At 43.6% G+C, this 24,357-nt stretch overlaps 1 protein-coding gene across 1 annotated transcript in view; it reads left to right on the top strand.

Moving 5' to 3' along the window:
* TMEM178B (transmembrane protein 178B) overlaps positions 1–22,806 on the top strand; it is a 394,222-nt gene extending 371,416 nt beyond the window's left edge. The window contains exon 4 of the mRNA XM_008051101.2: positions 15,802–22,806. Coding sequence (XP_008049292.1) covers positions 15,802–16,052 — 251 coding nt within the window. The 3' untranslated portion in view covers positions 16,053–22,806. The remainder of the gene's footprint in view (positions 1–15,801) is intronic.
* The last annotated feature ends 1,551 nt before the right edge of the window (positions 22,807–24,357 follow it).

The raw sequence follows: 24,357 nt of genomic DNA, 5'->3' as shown, positions 1-24,357 counted from the left end.
GAGTAGAGTAGCCTAGTGCTGGAGCAGAGGGGATTGTGGGTATACAGACAGTGGGAGACTCCCTCTTCTGAGGAGTCAGGGGCACCGTCACAGGGCGAGCTGATGATTGAGGCTGAAGGAGGAATCAAACTAGACTCATCTTGTTCTTATCGTTGGCCTCCAAAGGGCTTTTAATGTCCATCTATCAAATGAAACTGCTCATAGACCTAGAGTTGGCAACTTTTCAGAAGTAGTGTGCCAAGTTTTTATCTATTCATCCTAGTTTAGAATTTCACTTGTCATTAATACACTTCTATTTCCCTATATTCCTATGTAACTTTATTGCGAATGAAGCAAAAAAAAAAATCCCTTTTATTTAAACAAAAATTTAAGCAGCTTTACGTAAAGTTAAAATGTGAATCTAGTATGATATTTGATCCCTCAGTTTTGGCCCTGGATGGGAAGAAATGCCAAGAGCTGTGTCCTTTTCACAGCTACTCTGATAAAACCTAGGAATCTCTTCTAAAAGATTGCACTATGCCCACAGGTACAATTTATTTAAAATAATAATTAACTTAATTACCTCTTCTGGAGTTAGCATTGCTGTGAACATTTCAGACAAGTTTCATTGAAATCATATTTCCCAGAAGCCTCTGGGTCACAGCTCTTTACGACCCCTGAGTTAGTATGGCTAAGGGAAGTTGGACGGCCATTCTCTCCTTATCTTGGCATTCCACCCAGGCCTGACTTCATATAGTCTCTTGAGAAAGATACAGACTCCATCTTTTAAGGTCCCACTTGCCAAGGGAGAAGAAATGACTGCCTTCTCTGATGGTGAGAGTGGGAGAGAGGCCTAGCCCATGGGGCCCAGTACCCTGTAGTTCCTCTTGCTCATTCTTCCGTGTGGTCAGCATTTCTGGGGGCAGGGTCCAAAACTCAGCTTTAGGAGGCCAGTTTGGGGGCCTAGCTCTCTCTCTTTCTCTGGCCCACCAGTATGAGTCAACACTTCTAGGTGAGTGTATCTGCTCTGTAGACCCAAAAACATTCTCTTAGGCAAATCCTCTTAAAATATAAACCTGGGGGAAAGTATCAGTGAGCCTACTGTGGCCATGGGATAATGAAAGGAGTCACAGTTGCCACACTAGCTTTGTCAGTCATAAAGCTGGTATATTTATCCCATCTACCTCCCTTCTGTGCATTTTTTCTCATTAGAGTTTGAATTCAGAAGGGGAGTAGGGAAAGAGGAATGAATAGTTATCATTCCTAAAATGCCTGAGAGGAAAGTGGAGCTCAAAGGGCTACCAGGTAGAGACCCATTCGCAAGGCAGAGGACCTGGGACAGGGGCTGGAGGGAGAAGAGGGCATCTTTGACAGGCTGGGGTCCATGTTGAGCTCCTTTGGGTCCTCTTCTGACCGCTAGATTACTCTTTCTACTGGTTTAGTTTCTGGACTGTTGAGAAGTGACAGAGATTCTCATCGAAAGAGATTTATTTCCTTTCTTGACTTCTTCATTCTACCCTTCATAGAACACCCATGTCCTTCCAAAGAGTCTCCCTTCTACCCACACAAATGACAAGTGACGTTATGTATAGGTTATGATAGGTTTCCCTAGTTTTGTGAAGTGTCAGCAATAAGATTTTATGAACTGGGCAATGAGTCTAAAGGGTAGCCAGGATCTCCTTGGGGCCACATTTGATAACGATAGGTTCTCCTCTCCCAGTCTTACCAGTTAGTTGGTAAGTCTTATTCAAACACAACTGTAGGGCCCTATGGAGGAAAAAGAAATCCTCTTTGCTTCTGTTGATTTCAGTTCAGCTAGAAAGGCAGCACACACACACAAGAAATAATGGTAATGAGAGGTAATGCAGCAAGTGGCTGAAGCAGGGGTTGGAATTCTGGCTCCGTACTTACCAGCTGTGTGGCCTCAGGCAAATTACTTCACTTCTCTGTGCCTCATTTACCTCATCAAGTTTCCTCATCTAAACCTCATAAAGGATTAAAAGAGCTAACAGTTGTAAAACACTTGTAACAATGTGTATCTGTTATAAATATTACATACTAAAGTTTTATCCATATCAAGCTATGTGTTTAGTGACCCAGCAGTAAGGTGACAATATGCAAAAATCACTTGGGTTTAGGTTTTCATCTCAAAAAAAGGTCGGAGCCAAGCTGACAAATGTGCCAGGCATATGGAAACATGAGCCAACCAGGTGGCAGGCTTGCCTGATCTCTGGCTACCACCCCAGGCTTCTTCCTCTACTAATTAACATGACATTGGCTTGGATCAGATAGGGCAGAAGCCAGAGAGATTTCATTTAGGAGCCAATTTCTTCCAAACACTTAAAAACAGCTGGGTCCCCATCTTCCCATGCTTAAAATCAAGGCAATTTAGAGCTGAACCTCATATGCACATTGATGTCAAATAATGACATCTAATGGTCTCCTCCATCAGACCTTCTGTGTATGTCAGGAGGTGAGAAGCGTTATCCTCTCTCCAGGTGGTTCATGTTTGACAAAATAAGTGACAGCCAGTCCTAGAGCAAGTCAGAGAGAAAGACACCTTTTTACCCCAATACCTAGAGAATCGTAGGATCACTTCGATGGAAATTGATCGACCTTAGAGATGTGGTCCTATCCAGAAAGATGAAGTGATTTGCTCACTTTATGGGCAGGGATGGGACCATAACCCAGGCTTCCTGATTTTTGGTGTACTACTCTTTCTATTAAACCAAATACTCATATTTTGTAGCTCTTCCACCAGGAAGCTGGTACAAGCTGTCATGGTGGACCCCTGGGCCCCGAGAGCCCTATGACTACTGAGACAGGAATTCAAATGCAATGATAGGTCTGAGTGTACTGGGCTCTGATCAACCCTGGGGGCTGATGTTGCTTTTTCTGCAAAAGCCTCACGTGATGCCTAGAAGATAAATGACCAGGAAGCTGCAGTACCAGAAAAGGTCTGCAGAAGGCTTTGTATTATTTCAAGCTGCATTCCTCAGCAAGAAACCCAGAGCAAGATTGCCCTCTGCCCCAGAGGTTCTCCAGATTTGTTCCGTGAACGATTGTCGTCCACTAGAAAGAGTTGGCTAGAAAGAGGAAAGAAAAGAGAAGCAGGAACAGGAAGATGGCATGCTTTAAGTGGCTTCACTCTTGGAAGCTCACTCATCACAGCTTGAGAATGTTCCTTACTGCACAGCTGTAGGTGCCACTCTCAGTTTAGCTAAGAAGCCAGTTGGATTCCAGTAACTCTCAGCTCTCAACCAAGGCCCAGATGGATAAGAAGCTGCAAAGGTTCGCATGGAAAAATATGTGGTGCTGTACTTCTAATTCATTTCCTTTCTAGAACTCTCTCTCTCCTTCCCACCCTATACAGAAAACTCCTGGCAGATCTTCAAAACTTCTCATTCCATGGAGCATGAAATATTCAAGGTCACATGGGCAAAGTGGAGTGGCCAATGGCTGCTTCCCTGGGGGAACTGTTATTTAATGGGAACAAGTGGAATGGATAGTTCTCGGATGTTTCTGCAGTCAAATAATTTGAGGCTTTACAACAAAATCAAATATTTGCTCTGTCACATACTTTGAGACCTTCAGCAAATCACTTAATTTAACTTTAACTTGGGACTGCTATGTGGACTATAAATGTATTTGCTATATACATATTAATACACATATTTATACATATGCATATATATATAATTTTCATAGGCATATATATGTGTATATAATCTTACAGCAAACCCAGGAGATACAGAGAATACTGAAACTGTGGCTGGACTTAAGTACCTGTGCCTGAATTAATCATTGTGACCACAGAATGGCTCCTTGTGAGAAAGAATAGTGATGTTGTTTTAACCAAAAGAAGAAAAGTATGCTGTGTAGATTACAAATAATAGAAATGCAGTTCTCACAGTCATTTAGTATTTAAGTGTGGGGTGCCATCAATACTACCTCTATATCCCAGAGGAACCAGGGTCAGAACCTCTGCAGCACTTAGAAAAAGTCCCCAACTTGGATATTTGTTGCAGGATTCTTTGTAATACTGAAAAATGTGAAACACTGCAGACATTCATCAGTGGAGGAATGATAAATTTGGTACATACATACAATGTCACAGACCTTAGGTTGTTAAGATATCATGTATAGACGTAATATTATCAAAAGCACAATAAATGGTCAAAGCAAGGTGCAGAACAGTAAGTACAATCTTGTAAGAAAACAATTCTTATGAAAATATATGAGAATAGAAAAAAATGAGAGAGTATACACCAAACTGTTGACAATGAACATTTTGGTTGACAGGTGGGGACGTCAAGTAGGATAGGTAGCATCAAGTCGTATGTACATTTGTAAATTGATTATGACTTTTTCCCCAGTAATTTATTACTTTAGTAATTGAAAATAATAATGAATTGAAAGTAAGATAATGATATTTTTAAGAAATAGTCTCCAACTCTTATCCGACAGCAATCTGTAACACTTCTTTTAGGGCTAGTTCCTTTTTCCCACCCAGGTTAAGACATACAGGAGCTCACAAACTTCACACACCCACCAATGTCGTCACATGCTCTCCATTGGAGACTGTAACCTCCTGGAGCTCAATCATAAGTTCCATTGCCAAAGGGGAATCTGTCTTGGAAGTGTATTTTGAGAACCCTCTAAGTTCCATGCCTCTCTGGTCCCGACAAAGTCCACAGGGTGAAGGGTCCTGAGTGAGTACTTCCTCTGGTCTCTGTTGAGAGCTGCTGCTCCCTGAGATTACATTTACCCTGGGATGGGACCGAAGGAGACTGGAGTGGGTGATAGAGATGAAAACAGCAAATATATTTCTTTTTCTTGTCCTTGAGAACAGTTTTTCCTCAACCTCACTTAAAGTTTTCCATTTCTAATATTATACCTTTCACGTAGAAGGCAATTTTAACTTCTCTAAGTCTTTTCACATTCATTATTATGGCTCTTCAAAATAATCCTGCAGAGAAAGTGTTATTTTGATCCCGAATTTCTGCATGCAAAAAAAGTGCTTTCTGAAATCCAAGGTACCCATTGAAACACAAGGAAGATGCGTACATACATGGGCGCGCACACACACACACACACACACACACACACACACACACACACGCACGCACAAACACATCAGCTATCACAGAATGATTTAGGAAAGAAGGATGGGAGTACAAGTCATGGTGTCTACTTCATTCCCCTTTCTGTTTCAAAGTTCATATTTTTACTTATAAACTCCACAGCCTAGAAATAATCCCATAGTGATATGGATTTAGTGCTCCGTGCCATGTATAATACAAAAGGAGATACCATAGCCATACTAGTTCTTGAGAAAGTTACCATCTAGTTGAACACAAACTAAAACAGAGAACAGGAGGCAGTCTCTGTAATTAATTGTCAGGTTGCCTGTTTCAAACCATGAAATTTTAAGGATTCAGAAAAAGTGTGAATGATCTTGCACTGGTATACTTGGGAAAGGCTTCTTGGGAGAGTCAGGACTTGGATTGGATAATAAAGGACAACATCAGGAATTCTGAAGAGACTGGGTGGAGAATGGGAATGTTAGATTCCAGTCAAGAAGACTGGACAATGGCACTCGACCTTAGTAAATTTGCATTGTAATGAAACCCCCTGAACACTCCACCAATTGCTTTGCTCCAGGAATTCCATTGCTTAGCTCTTTGGATGTCTTCACACATTTGTAAAGGCTCTAGCTTGAGTATAGAGGTCACCAGGGCCACTGGTCTAGTGATCAATTCTAAACATACATCCAGAAGAACAAATGGTTGATGGATGTTGAGTGGGAATGAGCATAGATACGCTGAAGGAGAAAAAAGCACAAGGTGCCCAGAAGCTACTGTTTTATATGGCTATGGTTATATTTATATGGTTAGATGCCCATTCTAGCTACAGGGTGACCATAAAGTCTGTAAACATAGATATTCTTTCATAATGTTAATAAGCCAGTTATTGTGTATTCACCTGTTGTATTACTTTGCTGGGGCTGCTATAATAAAGTACCACAGATTGGGTGACTTAAACAAGAGAAATGTATTTCCTCACAGCTCTGGAGGCTAGAAGCCCAAGTTCAAGGTGGAAGCATGATTGTTTCCTCTGAAGCCCCTCCTCCCGGCTTGTAGATGGTCTCCCTCCTGCGGCCTCTTCACAAGGTCATTCCTCTGTGTGTGCATGCCTGGTGTCTTTCTGTATGTCCTAATTTTCTCTTCTTACAAAGACACCACTCAAATTGGATTAGGGCCCACCCTAATGGTCTCATTTTAACTTAATTACTTCTTTAAAGGCCCAGTCTTCAAACATAGTCACATCTGAGGTACCGGGGGTTAGGACATCAATGTATGAATTTTTCAAGGACAGAATTCCTGTTTCCTGATTTGGTGGTCACTCTGTAGATGTGTGAAAACCAAAGGATAAGACTTCACATTATATGATAGGAATCTGGAAGTATTCTCTTAGAACCTAGGCCAACCTCTGTAAATGGACAAGTTCCTTTAGTTGCTTTTAGGGGGGTGCTGAATCACTGTGGCGTGGTCACGCCTGGATGGAAAGCAGCCCTGCGGCATGTAGATGCAGCTTCAGGAACCCTGCTTGCCCTCGAGCTGTGGCTTCTGTGTTCTACTTCTGGAAGTGTTTCTGCCTAGAGCCATTGCACAGCTCCCAGAATGATGCACGTGGCTTTGTCCTAACTCAGAGCACCATCCTCGCAGCACCTTCTCTTTCTGAGCACATCGCCATCCATGTCTCATCCCAGTGAACCCCTAAGCCATCTTTGGCGAAAAACTCTATAACCTGCCTATTGACTGCCGATGATACAATGGTGTATAATTCTACCGTAATTTATATTCCAGGCAGGTCTGAACAAAGCCATAAAGTGCTCTGGAGAGCTAAATGCTGCTAAAGCGTTTAATCTAAGCAGAGCAAAAATTTCATATACATCGGCTTCCCAGGATAGTGGTTCCACTGTGGAAGAAGGAGGAGTTCTTTTTTTGTTTGCTCATTTGCTCCTTGATGGTTTTAAGATTAGAAGGAGTTAAAGGGAGGTTTTTTAATGTCTGCTTCTTCTCAGACATCCCTGACATGCATGCCCACATAGGCGTTTATGCAAGCCAACTTTGCAGCAACCTGTTGGGCTCTGGTCAGAACAGAGGCCCTCTCTCCGCATAGCAAGGAGGGAACATGCCAGGGTTAGGGATGCACAGACATCATTCCTCATTCCTGGAAGCAGAAAATGTCACGCAGATGGATTTCTGGCCCTAGAAACCTGTAGAAATTAGACGCCAGTTGAAGTTTTTGAGCACAACTTGGTCACATAAGGAATAGATGTTTGGGCAAATGCCTGTGCACACAATATGTGACTGTCCCAAGTCCCTGTGAGAATCCTCACAAAGGCTGCTGTTTCCTAGGAGACAACTTCTTGAATTAGTAAGAGCGGTTTCTGCTGCCTAGCCTGAGGCCTAAATCCTGATGCTGTTCCTCCACAGGGTCCATTGCTGTGGCAGTACTGCTGTGGCTTCTCTAGAATCCCAGAGGGGAGTGGAAACATATGTTCTACCCTCACCTTTCTGTGTAAGCTAATCCAGCAACAACTACATGGTGGGGGTGGGGGGCACCATTGCATTCGCCTTGTACACCTGCAATTAGCTCCCAGAAGTGAGCTGAGCAGGGAGTTAACTCTACATATCAACTTTAAAGTATTTTGACCATTAACCTTTTAGGTGGTGCTGGGAAAGAGCCATTACCCAATGGCTGATTAAGTGTTCCCTGGTGACATTTCAGGGTCACAAAAAATTAGCTGCTCTCAAACAATTCTATTCTGGCCTGGCACTTTTTAACATTAGCAACACGTTCCAGGGACCCAAGTTTCTGTAATTCCATTGGCTATGATATTATGCTTTCTACCTCACAAGTAGGATTCACTGATGTCATCAGGCCAGCACTACCTATTGGCCCCAGAGCAGGAAATAGGACTGTGAGAAGACCAGTAGATAGGGTGGCCAATTCACCCCTCTTCACAGCACTTTCTGGTTTTAGGACGGAAAGTCGCATGTTCCAGACACCCTCCTCCCCCAAGTTCCAGGCATATTGCTATGATTGGTCACCTTACTAGGGAAGCAAGGTTTTAAGGGAATAAAAGAAGCCAGAAACTTAAAGAAATTCAGACTTTTTTGGGGGGGTAGCACTGAAAATCTGTGTGTGGCCAGGGATCACCTTGAATATACTGTGTCCTTGGGGATGGATGGAGAAAGGAGGAAATAATAATATGAATCACTCATGTACTAGTGGGAGTTCCAGTCAGAGACTGGATGTTGCCAGAGAGCAGGTGTGATGTGGGGTGGGAGGAGAACTGGGGAGCAGCAAGTCTGAAGAGACAACCTGAGGAAGCAAAGCCCCAGAAGTCCTGAGAGGGAGGTGGAATGAAGCCAGGAGTCAGGGCAGCTTGGAATTCGAGGGAAGACATATCCAAGCAGGGGGATGTTGTCAAACAGCCAAGAAACTCAAACTAGCAAGAAGACTAGAATCTAATATTTGGCAATCAGAGAAACGTTAACTAGAGATGGCAGCAATGTGACTGCAGGAGGTGGATGAGAAAGCTGGGCTTGGTGTTGGGACAAGGGGTTTTGGGCATGAAAACAGTTTCCTCTCTTTTACCCGTGGAGAGTTAAGGGCCTGGTAGAGGAGGAGCAATTCCTGAGTCCTGTGACAGTCCTCTCCTCTTGCAGCCAGGTGTTGCCAAGACACAGCAACAGGAATACCCAAAGCAGGGTGACAAGTTGCAAGGTGATGTTGAGGGTGTGATTCCTGAGAGAGCTTCAGGAGGGGATGGTCACCTAGGGAAGCGGGTTCTTTGTTTGAATCAACACGAGGGAGCACATTGCGTTTATGTAGCCCATTCCCACTCCTCGGCCATGTCTTCCCACTCACAGGTGGAGTTTACAAACAGGGACACCAGAGTTCCAGAGTCTGCAAGGTGCAACTGCTTTAGTGCCAGGAGGTCTTAGTAATACAGCACTCAGTTTGCAGCTACTCAGGGTGGTGCCATGTCTTCTTCTAACTAGACTCTTGAACGCCGAGACATGCCAGTGAGATTCCTGGCACAGATAGGGTGTGAGTTTTCATGTCTCATTCTAATCAGCTCTGACTGGCTGGTTGTGGCTAGTTGTCAGCAGGGCAGGGCTGAGGGGGTCTCAGGACTTTTCCAGGACCAGCAGGAAAGAAGGTTGAATATGATTAGCTGTTTCTGCCAAAGGCATGGATTTGCCACCAACAGAGAAGCCATTGGACTTTCTGTCCAAAGGACAGTTTCTACAATGATATACCTTAGTTCCTCTTGCAGGTGGCCAAGGCCAGTGAGTTTCAAAAATGTTTAAAACACTGGAATCCTTTATTCCAGGGAAATTTCACATGGGAACAGATCAAAGTGGAGCCAAAGAGAAGAGAGAGGGTGGATAGTTTCTTCTACACCCTCCCCCTTTCCCAGTGACTACTCCTGAGATACCTCTGTGAAACATGGTTGCAACCACTGAGGGAGATGCTACTTCAGAACAGGGCCAGGAAGCAAACAAGAGGATGACATTTGACATGAGATCCAGGAAGAGTTAGAAGAAGGCTATTCAGGGTGAGGGAGCAGCAAGTGCAAAGGCCCTGAGGTGGTCTTAGCTAGTATGTGACAGAATGCTCTCTAGTGTGTCCAGAGTGCAAGGAATGTGGGGGCCAAGGCGAGAAATGAGGCCAGATGGGTAGGCATGGTCCACTCAGGTAAGGCCATACAGGCAGGATACAGGAGTTTGGATTATATTCTGAATGTGATAGGAAGCTATTGGAGGGTTTTAAGCAGCAGAGAATCATACTCTGATCACACTTTTAAAATATCATTGGCTACTCTGTGGGTGCAGGATTAGAAGTTGGGGCATCTGTGATCAATTACAGTGGTCCATGTGAGAAATGATGGGTGGCAGCAGTGAGCATTGCAGATGTCAGAGGTGTAGGAAGGGTGTCCTCTCATCATGGGTATGGAGCCCTAGAACAACGGGGTGCTGAGATTGAAGGAGGGATGTTCTCCAGACCAGTTGAGGACCGCTTTATGTCTATTCCTAAATTCTGTTCATCCTTCAAGACCTTGCCTCCATAGGAATCCCTCCCTGATACATTATTGCCTGTATCAGAGAACTACCCTTTCCAAGTACTAGCGGGCACTTATTCTTTGTGCTTTTCTTAAAGACGGCTGGACTTAGGAAGGACCTTACAGTTGCCTACTGTAGCTCCCTGATTGGAAAGATGAAGGGACCAAACGTTCAAAGCTGGTAATAAACTCAGGTCTTTCAGTCTCCAAGCTGGTGTATTTTCACTTCCTCTTCAACTTTTCATTTACGCATGTCTCATATCCCCTCCTAGATTATAAGCCCTTTTTTAGTTTTTTATTTTAAATTTAATCAAAGATACTTAAGAGCAGGGATCATGTGTTATTCCCTCTTTTATCTCCTCTAACATCTAGGATAATGATGGACCCAAACATAGAAGGACCCAAACAAATATTTGCTGATGAGTTCTCCTGCATACCAGGGCACCCACTGCCATGGGAACTTCCCCCTCCTTCTGCCCCATCACAAGAACCTACCCTTGCCCCAGACCCAACATTGCTTACCACCAGCCACCACTGCTACTGTCCTGATTGCCCTGGCCAGGGTTACAACTGGCTCTGCTCACAGCCAGAATATGTTGCATGTTGTAGACCCTTGCTCTGAAAGGAAGGGCTTGTGGGCAGAGTTCTTTTCGTTTCATTGCTATACTCTAATTACAGTTAGTATTATAGACTGGTTGGCATTGGGCCCAAATCCCAACGCATGGGGGGTGTTGCTAAGGCAATATGATTGCGTTTTCACTATTTATTGCCTTTTTTGGAGCCTCACTTATCTGGCAATAAGTGCTCATGAGAAATAAAATGGCATCTCCTAGAGACCTAGCCTTAGAGGCCATGGCCTGCTGCAGGGAAGAGGAGGATACCATCTTTCCCTTAGATTGGACTTCATGTGGACTCTTTTCTGAGCAGAAGTCCCCTGTGTGTTTTATAGCTCTCCCTAGCCCTATGCCACTTGCACAAGGGACTGCTGAACTTTGGTTAAATGGAGGAGGCTGTGATTCCCTGTGCTGTCTGGTCGATCGCTGTCTTTTAATTGAGACGTCTTTTCCAGCAGAGCCATTTAAAATCTGTATTTAGTTTCTCAGAGGACCCCTCTAGACTCAGCGAGTCAGTGGGGATGAGGGGAATTCTGCACCCCATACAGAAAATTGTGTTCATCACACCAGACAGAAGGCTGTGTCACGCAGGGTCCCTGCCCATCTGGCTCTCCTTTGTACCCCACTCCCCAGGACTCAATCAGTGTTTGTCAAAGCACATCGTTATTCAAACAGTCAGAATATGGTCCTGAGGAACAGTGGCAACACATCATCTATTCAGTTCATTTATCAAGGATCTACTATGTGCCGGCATCTGCCTATTTCTAACTATTAACACACATTTTCTAACTTAAATTTCGATGGGGAGAAGTACATAAAAGCACCGATCCTTGCTCAGAACACAAAACAGTAGTGTATGTCATGCAGAATGTCCTAGTGAGGTGCATGGGTGGCCTGCTTAAAGGGCTAGCTCAAGTGAGAGCCATAAAAGTGTTTTCTTATCTATAGGAATATTGACAGGAGCTAACACAGAGAAGAAGTTTTTAAAAGCTTCCAGTGTCACAGAACAACTAATAGGAAGCAAAGGCAGGAAGATCCCCCTATGAATGCCATTAGCATAACATAACAAGATGGAATCTAGGAAGAAGTTGGGTCCTTTTCACTGGGTAATTAGGTCCATGTGGACTTTATCTCTTCATGTCTTATGTCTTGCCCACCCTGCTGTGGAATATGCTATGAGAATTGTATCTCCATCTTGGTCAGCTGCTGACCTTTTGGGAAGACCATAGCTTCCTTGAGGTTGACCTTCTCTCCCAGAACAAATCCCTAGACTTCAACAGGAGGATAGCACAACTTCTGATGAGAAGAAATGTCTCTGTTTTTTAAAGTATCCTATGTAGAAGCCGTTTATATAAAGTCCTTGAGTGACCTCAATCCCATCCAGAGCTTCAGTTTATGAGATGATGACTCAGAACACATTTCTGGCTCAGATCTTTCTACCAGGCTTCAGATCCATGTATCCTAGTGTCTTGAATATCCCAAGGGCAGCTTGAACTTGAACCCACACCACTGCTCCCACCCATTCTCTGTCCTAAATCTAAATTTTAGTAAATTATACCATTGCACATCCAATGATAGGTTTCCAAACCAGCAATTGAAGCATACCCACAGTAGGTGAGGCATGAGCAGGCCAGCTTGCATTTGTTGGACCCTGAATTATTTGAAACTAATGTCAAACAAGACAGCCTTCTTTTGCTCTCCCACCCCAGGCCATTGCTCTTGGCTGCACCCTGCAGGCTGCCTCCTTCCTCTCTCCTGCCCTTGTTTCTTCCCACCTGGAATCACGTCTCCAGATGCTATAAAGCACCTCTGCCCTGGCACAAGGGTTCAAACAGGCTGACCAGCAGAAGTCATCTGAGCAACTTTTGAAAACTCAAGATTCCCACACTCCTCTCCGAGAGCTTCTGATGCAGGATATCTAGGCTGAGGACTTACCCACCCTGGGTTCCATCAGATAATTCAGTCTGAGCATTAGAGCTCAACATGGGGGAACTGGGATGCTTCCTAACTTCCACAAGCTTAGGACCACTGTTTCATAGGCAATGATGGTGCCAGTTGTATAGTAACACTGTTGCTGTTTCTACACACACATATATATACACAGACATGCACAAACACAAATACACACACACATATACACACAGCACACACAATGCATTTCAGTCATACTGTCACTGTACCCAGGTCACCCTCAACTCACTGTTTTCAGTTGTCCCAAGAAACAGTCATTGACTAAATAATCATCCACTAAGCCGTCAGGAGCCCCTGGCTCTGCTACCACCTTTCAGATCATCCTTCCCTTTCCCTGAAGACCACAGCAGCCTCCTAACTGGTCCCCCAACCTTTGGGCTCTCTTGTACACTTCTGACTTAGTGGTCCCAGAAAATGCAGGTTGCAGTCATCAAAGTGCTTAGAACTTCTTAGCTCTAAAAATTGTGCTCACCCTGATATCTGGGGCTCACTTTGACTTCTCCGACAGCCATTCCTCAATACACCCTTACTATAGGAACATTTTCATATCTAAATTTTTATTCCTGATTGGGTACAATGACTCTTGCCCATAACTCTAGCACTTTGGGAGGCCGAGGTGGAGGGATTGCTTGAAGCCAGGAGTTCAAGACCAGCCTGGACAACATAGCAAGACCATCTCTGCATGCGCATGCATACACACACACACACACACACACACGCTGTCCCCAGGTGGGATTATTTTCTTAACCTAAAATGAAATTTGTAGGTCAACGTATGAATATTTTAAAGATCACTTTTCTGGCCAGGTGCAGTGGCTCACATCTGTAATCCCAGCACTTTGGGAAGCAGAGGCGAGAGGATTGCCTGAACTCAGGAGTTCAAGACCAGCCTGAGCAACACAGCAAGACCGCGTCTCTACGATAAATCAGAAGATTAGCCAGGCATGGTGGCATGCGTTTGTAGTTCCAGCTACTGTAAGGATGAGGCTGATGGATTGCCTGAACCCAGTAGATCTGAGGCTGCGGTGGCCATGAGCGTGTCACTACACTCCAGCCTGGGCAACAGAGTGGGACTCCAACTCAAAAAAAAAATCAGTTTTCTATAAGGAAACATCAGCTTACGCTTCCACTAGAGTCTGCGGGGTGGTCCACATTACTGTTCCCTTGCTAGTTTGAAAGATGGAGATGATCATTAGAAAAAGAAAGCAACAGAGAAAAACAAAATAAAACTTTTCTAATTTGATAGATTATACTATGTCACTGTGCTTTTAATTTTCAATTCTGATTATTGGTAAAATTGGGCGTTTTTCACGTTCATTGCCCAATTTTTATTTCTTCCTCTGTGACCTGAACTTTGGCCTTTTAAGTTTCAGGTTTCTCTAATAAAAACTTTTTTTCTAACCCCCTGGTTCCAAAGTATGGTCTCCAGGCCAGTAGTATCAACATCACCTAAAAACATAAGAACACAAATTCTCAGCCTCCACTTAGACCTATGGAAGCAGAAACTATTGGGGTGGGGCTCAGGACTCTAACCAGTCCTCCAAGACTGCAAACTGCCCTAACTCTCACTGAGAAATAGACAATTCAGCTGGAACCTAGGTGTACAACAGGGGAAGTCCATGAATAAACCCACCTTGCTTGACCCAGTCGTCAGTAATGTAGTGGATAAGACAGCAAGCTTTGGAACTAGCTCATCCGAATTTGTAGCCTTGCTCCACCAGTTACTAGCTATGTGATCTTAGGCAAATGACTTAACTTCTCTGGGCCTCATTGTCCTTATCAGTAAAATGGGGATAATCATCTAACTACCTCACAGAGTTGTCTTAAGAATTAAATGTTCAATATGTGTTACGCGCTTACCAGTTCCCAGCACATAACCCTTAATACATGTTAGGTTCAACTGCTGCTACTGTGGCCATTTAAATTATCACAAGCTCATAAGTCTCATTATTCTACTTCATATTTTTTCCCTTGTCCTCCAGGAAACGTCTGGAAGAAATAGGACTGAATCTTAAAGGAACTTGGTTATTAAACAGCAAGAGGTTTTTGTTGTTGTTGTTGTATGTATAATAGATATAAAACCTCCTCTGGTTCCCTCCACTTAAGAAATATGCCTCTCCTCCTTCTTTCTTTCATTGCTCCAACTCAGTGAAAGCCTTCCCAAACGAGACATATTTATTCTGGTCATAGACCTCATGTCAGTGGTTATGTGAGAACCATAAGACACAGCAAATATGGAGGAAAACTTTGAATTCATCCTAGATCCACCAAATACGTGTTGTGTTGGTTTAAAATGGGTTTATAATTCTAAACCATTTTATAACATTCTACCTCTTACAGCAGTCTTCTCATTGGAGGTTAATAAGAGTAATGTTTTTAAGAGGAGTTCTCATCACCCAATAAGTCTATGAAATACTTCATAAAACTAGGTTAGGCAAGCTGACTTGTATTAACGTGGATTATGGGTCTTCATGGGTGAGAAGTCATGTGCAGGGTGTCCAGTGTTTTGACTCTGCATTGAAAAGAATATCTCATAGCATTAGTGTTTCACAGAGAACACTTTGGGAAATGTCTTACAGGGAAGAGGAAAGAGTTTTCAGGATATGAAAGAGTGGCTGGTGAACAAATGAAAGGAAAGTCAAATATTGTATAAAATGCTGTGTATAGGAAAGAAAAAACATGCTTTTCTCTTTAAAGAAATAGCAGATGGGAGATGCTTTCTGTATCTCCAAAGAAAAATGGTGAATTAAAAATACTTTAGGAAAAAGAACTGAGTGCCCTTCTGCCTCACTCCACCCTACAAAAAACACCTATGAGATATCTATTTAGTGTTTTCCCAAAGGAAAGTCTTCCCAAGGTTGTCCAAGATTTGGCAATTACTGGAGAATAAGGAAGTGATGATCCCTTAATACTCTTCTCCTCCCCATGAATATTTCCAGATATTGACTTTGGTAATAATCTGCTCTTACCTGTATCTTCTGCTTTTGCCTACTCAAGAAAATTGAAAATATAATAATTCTAACTTCTCTCTCTCTCTCTCTCCACTTCCCTTTCCTTCTCCATTACCCTTCCCCATATTTTTCACCTTGCCCTCCAGGAACCTTCTGCATCATCTCACTGTGCACCTGTGTGGCCGGGATCAACTTTGAGCTGTCACGCTACCCACGCTACCTGTATGGACTCCCTGATGACATTAGCCACGGCTACGGATGGTCCATGTTCTGTGCGTGGGGGGGCCTGGGCCTCACACTAATCTCGGGATTCTTCTGTACCTTGGCCCCCTCTGTCCAACCTGTCCCGAGGACCAACTGCCCTAAATCCAGACCCGAGAATGGGACAGTGTGCTAAAAAACAAACCCATACACACACACACACATATATATATATATAAATATATATATAATATACATATATAAAACAAAACTCAATCAAGATGATGCCAGTGCCAAGGTAGAGTTGAGTTGTCTCAGGCACCTGCATCTCGCCGGACTTTGTGTTGCCTCATCTCCAAGATGGGGGACGTGTTCCCATCCTGTGGCTCTTCCATCACTTCTTGACTTTTGGCTTCATGGTCTCTTGGAGACAGAGTGAACATCACCACTTGCGATAGCGTCTTGATTCCCATCACTCGTGAGGACAGGGTGGTGAAGGGACAGTGGCAGTGGCCTGAGGCAGCAAGATGTAGAGGAGGAAGTGCCACCCACTGGGCCAGCAGGAGAGGACGTCACCCCCCACCAGTCATATCACAAGGAAACAAAGCTCTTAGTTCATAGAATGTAACCAAATCGTTGAGGCCATTTTCAGAATCATTTCTTCTCCTGCTCTTCCTGTTCTGACTTTCTTCCTGGCCCACCAGCAACACACAAGGAGTGGAAGAGAAAACAAACTGAGAAGGAAGTTTTCTCTTTGCTGCCAAATTTTTGGACAAAGTTTCAGAGGTGGGAAGGGGAGAGAACACGCTGAGAGGCAAGATCCGCATCAATGAAAGGACACTTCAGTGGATGCTCAGAAAACCCAGTTTTACCTTCCAGCTGCCTTACACCCAGTGAAACAAGAGGCCGCCCTGTCCCTAGCCGCACCTGCACTCCCTGGGCAGACTGGAGCCTTGGAGTAATGCTGTGATGTGTGTTTGTGTGTGTGTGTGTGTGTGTGTGTGTGTGTGTGTGTATACTTTGAGTGGTTTCTTTTTTTTAGTTTCCAACTTTTAAATGAAAATATTGCATTATGACTGTTGTCTCTCTATCACTGTAGTGATTTCATGGTCCCAGATGAAGCCCAGAGACCTGAAAAGAGTCATGAGGGGCAGGCCTATGTGGGTGCCAATTCTGCAGCTAGAGATCCCTGGAGTGTGTGTGAGTGTGTTTGTGTGCACGTGCGCATGTGGTGTATGTTTTCTGAGTGTGGGGTTTTATTGTTTGTGTTGTATTTTTTTAATTATTATTTTTGGTACAGCTGAAATTCCCAGAGGGCAGAACCAAGAACAAAGCTACTGGGCCAGAGGACCCTGTGGTTCTTCACATTACAGTTCTGGGACACTGCAGGATTTAGTCCTCTAATTTTGGAAGTTCAAAACACAACTGGGCACAGAAGCCATGAGGAAGAGGGAGAACACATGGTTCAGGAGGGAGAAGGAATGTTGCCTCTGGTTGCTATTGTACAAGTGCATATACCAAACAAGACCTTCACTCTCCGTCTTGGAAACTGTCCTTTGTCACTGGACATCTGCCCTTTTCCTGGGGGGAACCTCTGTACAAATGAAAGGAAATGGGTTACATGCAGAGAAAGTACCTCCATTTCCCATGGGCTCAAGTTTGTATGATATTGTGTAAATTTATGGAGAACTCCTGACTCTTTCCAACCTCTTCCTTTTCCACTTGATATTCAAGGCCATGAATCCCAAAAAAGCTGTCTCAGTGGCTAGCACCCAAGAAGAGGTGGAATAAATCCACCCCAGTGTCTTGGGCTCATTTGAGCAAATTGGAACTGCCGGTGTCAGAGAGTGAACTCAGCCAGAGTTGTAAACTCTGTGGGGGAGGGAGTGCACCAGAGTGGACAGGAGTGGCTTACGGTCACTGCAGTGACCCAGCCGGTGCTGAGCCACCCTGGGGAGGCAAGGTGAGAATCCCTGAGCCAGTGTAGCCATGGTCAGCCACGTAGCAGAGAATGCTGTTATTTCCTAAACAAATACGCTATGGGAGTGTTGCCAACTACTTAGCAACCTTTCTTCCACCGCCGTGTGCCGTTTCATTCACCTGTCTTCCAACCTGTCCTCCTAGCAATTTCTGCCTTTTCTTGCTTGGTGACCACTCATCTTCTATCTGTCACCCTCATCTGCTCTTTTGACCGTGTGTGCAGTTCCTATCTGGATATGCTGTGATGTTTGATGTGACATCTGATGTGCACGAGTGGGCGTGAATGTGGGTCTCTGTATGTGTGTATCTCTCTGGTGCATTTTGTGTATGTTTGTGTCAATATGTACCTGCACACAGGTGTGATGCACTACTCAAGACTTCCTTGCCAGGGACACTGGTCAGCTTCTGCATAAGATCTCTTGTGTGAGCATCAGGTGTATAGGTGTGCTGGGAGATGGGGTAAGGTAGACAATAGGAAATGCTGTAAGCTTCCAATTGAGGTTCTAAGGGTTATTTTTAAAACACAAGATTTATTCTATGAGAAGGAAAATACTTTTCAGGAAAAACCCAGTTTTTCAATTGGGAGTTTTATTTTTAATTTTTGAAACGTTAGATTTTTCCCTTAAGGGGAAGGGCATACTTGGGCTTAAGGAAAAGTGAAAAAAAAGTATCTCAGATTGAGAGGCCTTGTGTCTTCCTTCCAAGTGTCTTGAATGGGCTCTGTCAAGACAGGGACAGGCAGGTGTCCACAAGCATCCATTTGGAGCAGAGGCCTTGTCTATGACCAGACCTAAATTTCAGCATTTTCAAGTTGCAGGAAAGTGTGGGAGGGATTCTAAATTGGTCAGTTTGCTATCAACCATTTAAACTTTTCATAAGTAACCATGTTCAAGGATACTGGCTCAAAGACCTATCATTATTAACTGCTTTAAAAATATCGCATACTTTCCATAAATAGACTATCTGCGCTATCCATTTACTTATCTTTGTGACAGAACTTAAAGCTTACTGCATCCCTTTGAAAACTCGAGCATCCCTGAAATGTTAGGAAGACTCCAAGGAAAGATGTAAGCCACTGTGGTTCAACTCACCCTCAGCTCAGCAGGGGCTTAAGAGTGGCTTTCTTGGTAGTGGGGCCAGATAGGTACAGATACACACATTCTGAGGTCTAATCCTGCTTGAGAGCAAAAACATACTCAGCCTCATCCTGCACGGATGACAAGTCCTGGCCAATGGGTGGGAGAACTTCCCAGGTGACCTCGATTCCTCCAGCATAAGGGCTTGAACATAGATTAAAACATGTGATTATGTACTTACTGAAGCTTTCTGGCTGCAGGCTGACTGAGGAAGATAAGAAGGAGAAGGAACAGGGGAACTTCAACTTGCGAGCATCTGTAAAGTCAGATTCTTCTGACTCCAAATCAAAGTAGAGTCCAATCTTTTTGAAAGGATTTAAAGTCAGTGGCCTCACTAAAAACCCCAGTCCCAACCCTGGGTCAAGTTCAAATTCTTTATAGATATATGAACATATATGTGCCTTGAGCTTCATGAGAGTCAGTGTCAAGCATGGGCCCCATTTCAACTTTCATTTCCTTCCCTACCCTACTAGACTGGGGATTCGGGAAAGTGGGATGTCTGCCTGGAAAGGGGTCTGTGTCTTTCTTTTCTGATTTGGGGAGTTGTGTTCTTTTTCCTCTCTCTCCACTCACTCCTACTTTCCTTCTACATCATTTGGTCACTTAAAATAGTTCAGCAATTTCTCTCTACAAAGGCTTGTCAACTCCAAGCAGCTCTGTTCCTTATTTGCTTTGGCTGTAGGTTTCATAAGGAGGTCTGTAGCTCCCTGGCATGAAAATGGAAAAATAAACATCTGTGCCTGTTCCAGCTTCAACCCTCCTACCAGCCATAACCTTTCAACAGTGCTACACTTTTAACTTCAGGGACCATGGAATCACAAAGACTGGACAAATCCTCCAAATCAAGACAAAACCTTCCTTGATCACCCTGGGCGCAGGTGCCCTTTGGCATATTGTGCCATGGTGGGTTAGTGGTTCCACCTAGCAATGCTTACCCTTCCTGTGATAAGAGGAGAGGCTATCCTGAGACTCTGAGACTGGGCCATATATCTCAATATTCACCCACACTCATGATTTAAGAGGCCTGGAACAAAAACACCATGGGTAGCTGTCCTGATTTAGTGGGAGGATGTGCTGCTTAGGTTGCCAAAGCTGCCCACCTGAGTCAAATTCAGAAAAATGAACCCAAGTACATCACCCAGAGGCATTTAGAATGGACTCCATCTTCACCTGGCTTATGCTGAGAGTCTTAATTAACTGATTTTCAAGTATCTGGGGAGAAGAGTGGGAAGAAATATACTCTGGTCATCCTTTGATGTGGTTTGTGTGGGATACTAGGTTCTTTTAGTTAGAATGAAGCTGTATTTCTGAAAATGTTCCCTCTGCTCCAGGAACTGACCATCCCAGTGAACATATCCAGCCCTGTCCAGGGAAATATGATGAGGCAGAGTAAGAGGTGGTTTCACCACAAATAGAAATAATTGGTGCATACCAGTCAGGTTGCCTCTGTGCCATCTTCCAGCTGGTATGCGTAGAGTAAGGGGACAGATTTTAAAACACTCCTACCAGAACTGATGTATACAAATGATTCTGGGGGTCTCTCAAAGCACTCAATTTCTGGGGCTTTGCCATCTTTCTATTGATGCTGCCATGGTGCAAAATGCTTCTTAAACATTATTTCTAGTTCTCAGAATATGTTATTATTAGCTATTGGATTTTTTCCCCCTGAATAATACTTGCTCATTGTATAAAATTAGAAAAATAAAATACAAAAAAGACTAAAAGATTGCTCATAATTCTATCACTCTGAGGCCTCTACAGTGTGCCCAATTTTAATGGCCATAAGCCCAAAACTTGCCCAGTGAGTGGTTGTCTCTGGGTTGGCAGCAGGGGCCAGATGGGCAGTGCACAGCCACAAGACCAGTGTGGTCTGCATTGAATTGATAGTTCCTGGCAGCAGGAGCTCTGAGCCCCCAAAGCTAGCAAAGAGGCCTAAAATCTCAGTGCCAGAGCTTCGGGGCATGTGGAATAGGGCAAGATTCCTATCTGGGGCTGTCTGGTTCTTGGTTCATGTTCTCTCTCTGTGTGTCTTTCTCTTTCTTGCTCTCGCTCTCTCCCCCTCTCCTTTTCTCCTTTCTTCCTCCTCCATTCCATGTTTATAGGCACCTTCAATTCAAACTTTCCTCTCTTCTGATAGTCCACAGTGATAATTCATAGGACCAGTTTCAGGAAGGTAATTTAGACCAGCACCATCCAGTGGAAATATGATGCAAGCCACATATGCAATTTTAAATATCCTAGTTGCCTTCCTTCCTTCTTTTCTTAATTTAGTTACTTCTTTCTTTCTCTGTTCTGTTTCTTCTTTTTTTAGGTGCCATCTCAATCTATTCATAGGTGTAAGAGCACTGAAGCCAGAGTAACTCACTCATTAAGCTATACTTGTACAATGCAGTTACTGTAAATTTTATTTCAGCTCTGCTCTAAGATGATTTGTGACTCTGGGCACTGTGTCTTCTCCATACTTGAACTTCCTCATTTACAAAATGAGGATAGTGATAATACTTACCTCATGGTATATTAAGAGTGACAAAGAAATTGCAAAGTGATTTGCAAATGCAAAGTGTCATGTGAATTATGCACTATTCAAATGATCCTGCCCCAGCAGAGCCCCTGCTGGAATGGAATCCTCCCATCGAGTTTCTGTGCCTCACTGCTAAAAGGATAATCTAAAGGGAGAGGTCATCTTGGTTGCTGAGCAGGACCACACCTATCCAACTTAAGCACACTTAAGGGATTCTATTCTTCATGCAGGTCCGCCAGAGAAACTGGCTCCTTAACTTACTTATCCCGCTCCCAGACTTCCTTCTTTTTGTCCAAAGCCAATTTTGCAAATGCGCTTGTATCCATCTTGATTATTCCTAGAAGTGATAAAATGGGTAAACCACATGGGGGCAAATAGCATATATGAGCTAAAACTGTTAACTATTAACCAAGGCACATGGTTAATACCCTCCCACTTCCTTTTTTTTTTTTTTTAATAATTCTTCTCTTAATTTTTTAGCTGTACATTCCCAATTGGGAACAAATTAGGTTCTGAAAGGTGTTAATGATTTTTCAAGTTAAAGATAAGAACATCTTTCAAGGGGCTAGGATCTTTCTTTTGTCAGTTGGTGAAGCCATTGGCTTCACCAAAAGCTTATGGGTTGTTATAGGAAGTCCTTTGTGTGGTATGTTCATTAAGACATGTTCTGGGTGTGACCCTGCTTGGGAAAAACAGAATCCTAGATTCTAAACAAGAAAGTAATGTATTCCCAAAGGGTCTCTACATTTTCTGCTTTGCAGTGGATCAAGTTTCAATATTAGGGTGAGACTTTCTCCAAGGGAAGTCCAAGTCATTAGAGCCCAACCAGTAATGGAGAACCACTCAACTGTAGGTGGGTGGCATTTATTCAGTTGTGAGAAACAGAAAACTGTTTCTAAGCATGGGAGTTGCACAGCAGTAGTTCAAAGCTGGCATCCCGTTGACAAAAACCAACCTCAGCAACTGCAACTCCTACTCTTCATTCTCAAGGACTGGGCATTGCTCCTTGAGGAACCCCGTGTCCCTCTCTCCTCTCCTGAACCCCATTTCTCTCATTAGCTAAGCTTTTCCTTTTCTTTCTGGATCGTCCATAGACACTTGCCAGTCTGTATGTTCCAGTGTGTCTGTGTTTTGAGCGTGATAATGCCTTTCATGTAAAGAGCTTTCATGGCTTCATTCTCATACTCCTTCCCCATTTCTACCCATGGTGTGACTGTTTTGCTATTCAAGACTATCTGTAAAAATGTATAAATAAAAGTGGAAGCTGAAAATAAAGGGAAAGGATACTGAGACTAAACAAATGTAATGATGTAGCCCTCAGTTTTCTGAGGATTTATGTGGACTGCCCTTAAAATCCTAACTCTAGGTGGGATTTGAAGGGAAGAAAACCATTGGCACAGGAGTTTTTTTCTGGTTGTTTCTCTCACAGTCACTCGTGTCTGCTTAGAACTCTGTTTTTAAAGATTTTTGCCTTTAAAGTAAAATATATTTCCCAAAAATCAAATCATCAAAGTCTAGAGGGTAAAGATCATGGCAAAGGTCAACACAAAGACTTACTGTAGGGGGGCATGAGTAGCTATGTCATTGGCTCACTCGGGGCCTCAGGTGAGTCTTGTTACCTCACCACGTCTACACATCCTCTCAGCCAAATGAGGAGCAGGGGGTTTTCCAGAGCTCCTGGGGTGCCAAGTCTCCTTGTCTATTCTGCTGCTATTTTTAGAGAGACTTTGAGCCCATGCTGTTATTTGTTTACTGCATGGAGATAATTAAGAGAGTTTTTCTCCCTGCTACTCCTGGCCCAACTTTCAGTCCTCAGAAGGTAACCTCAAGCTTACAGCCAGTTGGCGCTCAAAATCCAGAGCCTTCTATCTACCTTTTCATTCTCAGATGCCTTTTCCCACCCACTTTGATGATGTCATTTTACTATCTCTATATTGACAGAGCTTTGCTGCACTGGACTCGGGTAGGAGAAAGAGCTTCGAAGGAGATGGTGTATGTGAATTACTTTGTAATCTATTACTCACCATACAAATGTGGCTTAGAGTGTCAGAAGCAGGGAGTCTGGCCAAGAGATACTACCAAATTAGAAAGACAGCAGTGGTGTTGGAGGGGTGAAGGTAGTGGGCAGATGTGGCTGGAAGTGGAGATAGGGATAAGGGAGCTTTTAGGAGGAGAAATGGCAGAATCCCCAGAGAATCTTCAGCGTGGAAGCAGAGAAGGATTCCTAAAGCAGTCATTCTGAAGTGAAAGGAAGTGAGAAAGAGGAACGGAGAATGGGGAGTCCTACAGCACAAAGAGCTGTCTCTCTCCAGGATGGACAAGACTGGCTACCCCAGAAAGCGGAGGCACACCAAGCTTAGCCAGTGATTCAATCCCCTCCTCCACTCTGTGGCTATAGGCACCTTCAGTCCAAACTTTCCTCTCCTCTAATGGTCCACAGTGATAATCTGCAGGACCAACTTCGGGAAGGTAATTTAGACCAGCACCATCCAGTGGAAACATGATGCAAGCCACATATGCAATTTAAAATACCCTAGTAGCCCCATTTTTAAAAGTCCAAAGAAACAGATGAGATTAATTTTCATACTACATTTTGACTCAACATATCAAAAATATTATCACCTCAACATAGAATTAATATAAACAATCACTGAGATATTTTATGTTCATTATTTTTTTCAAATGAAGTCTTTGCAATTCAGTGTGAATTTTGCTCTTAGTAAAACATCTCAATTTGGACCAGCCACATTTCCAGTGACAACTGGCTGCCCTTTAGCACAGCACAGAGGTAGGCTCTTCATTAGGAGACTGATGGGATGCCGCTCCCGATGGTTCTCTCAGTGTGATAGATCTCATCATAGCTT

The sequence above is a fragment of the Carlito syrichta genome, unplaced genomic scaffold, assembly GCF_000164805.1.
Source record: "Carlito syrichta isolate Samal-C Ts95f unplaced genomic scaffold, Tarsius_syrichta-2.0.1 Scaffold163527, whole genome shotgun sequence".
NCBI classification, from domain to species: Eukaryota; Metazoa; Chordata; class Mammalia; order Primates; family Tarsiidae; genus Carlito; species Carlito syrichta.
This window is presented reverse-complemented; position numbering and strand designations above follow the sequence as displayed.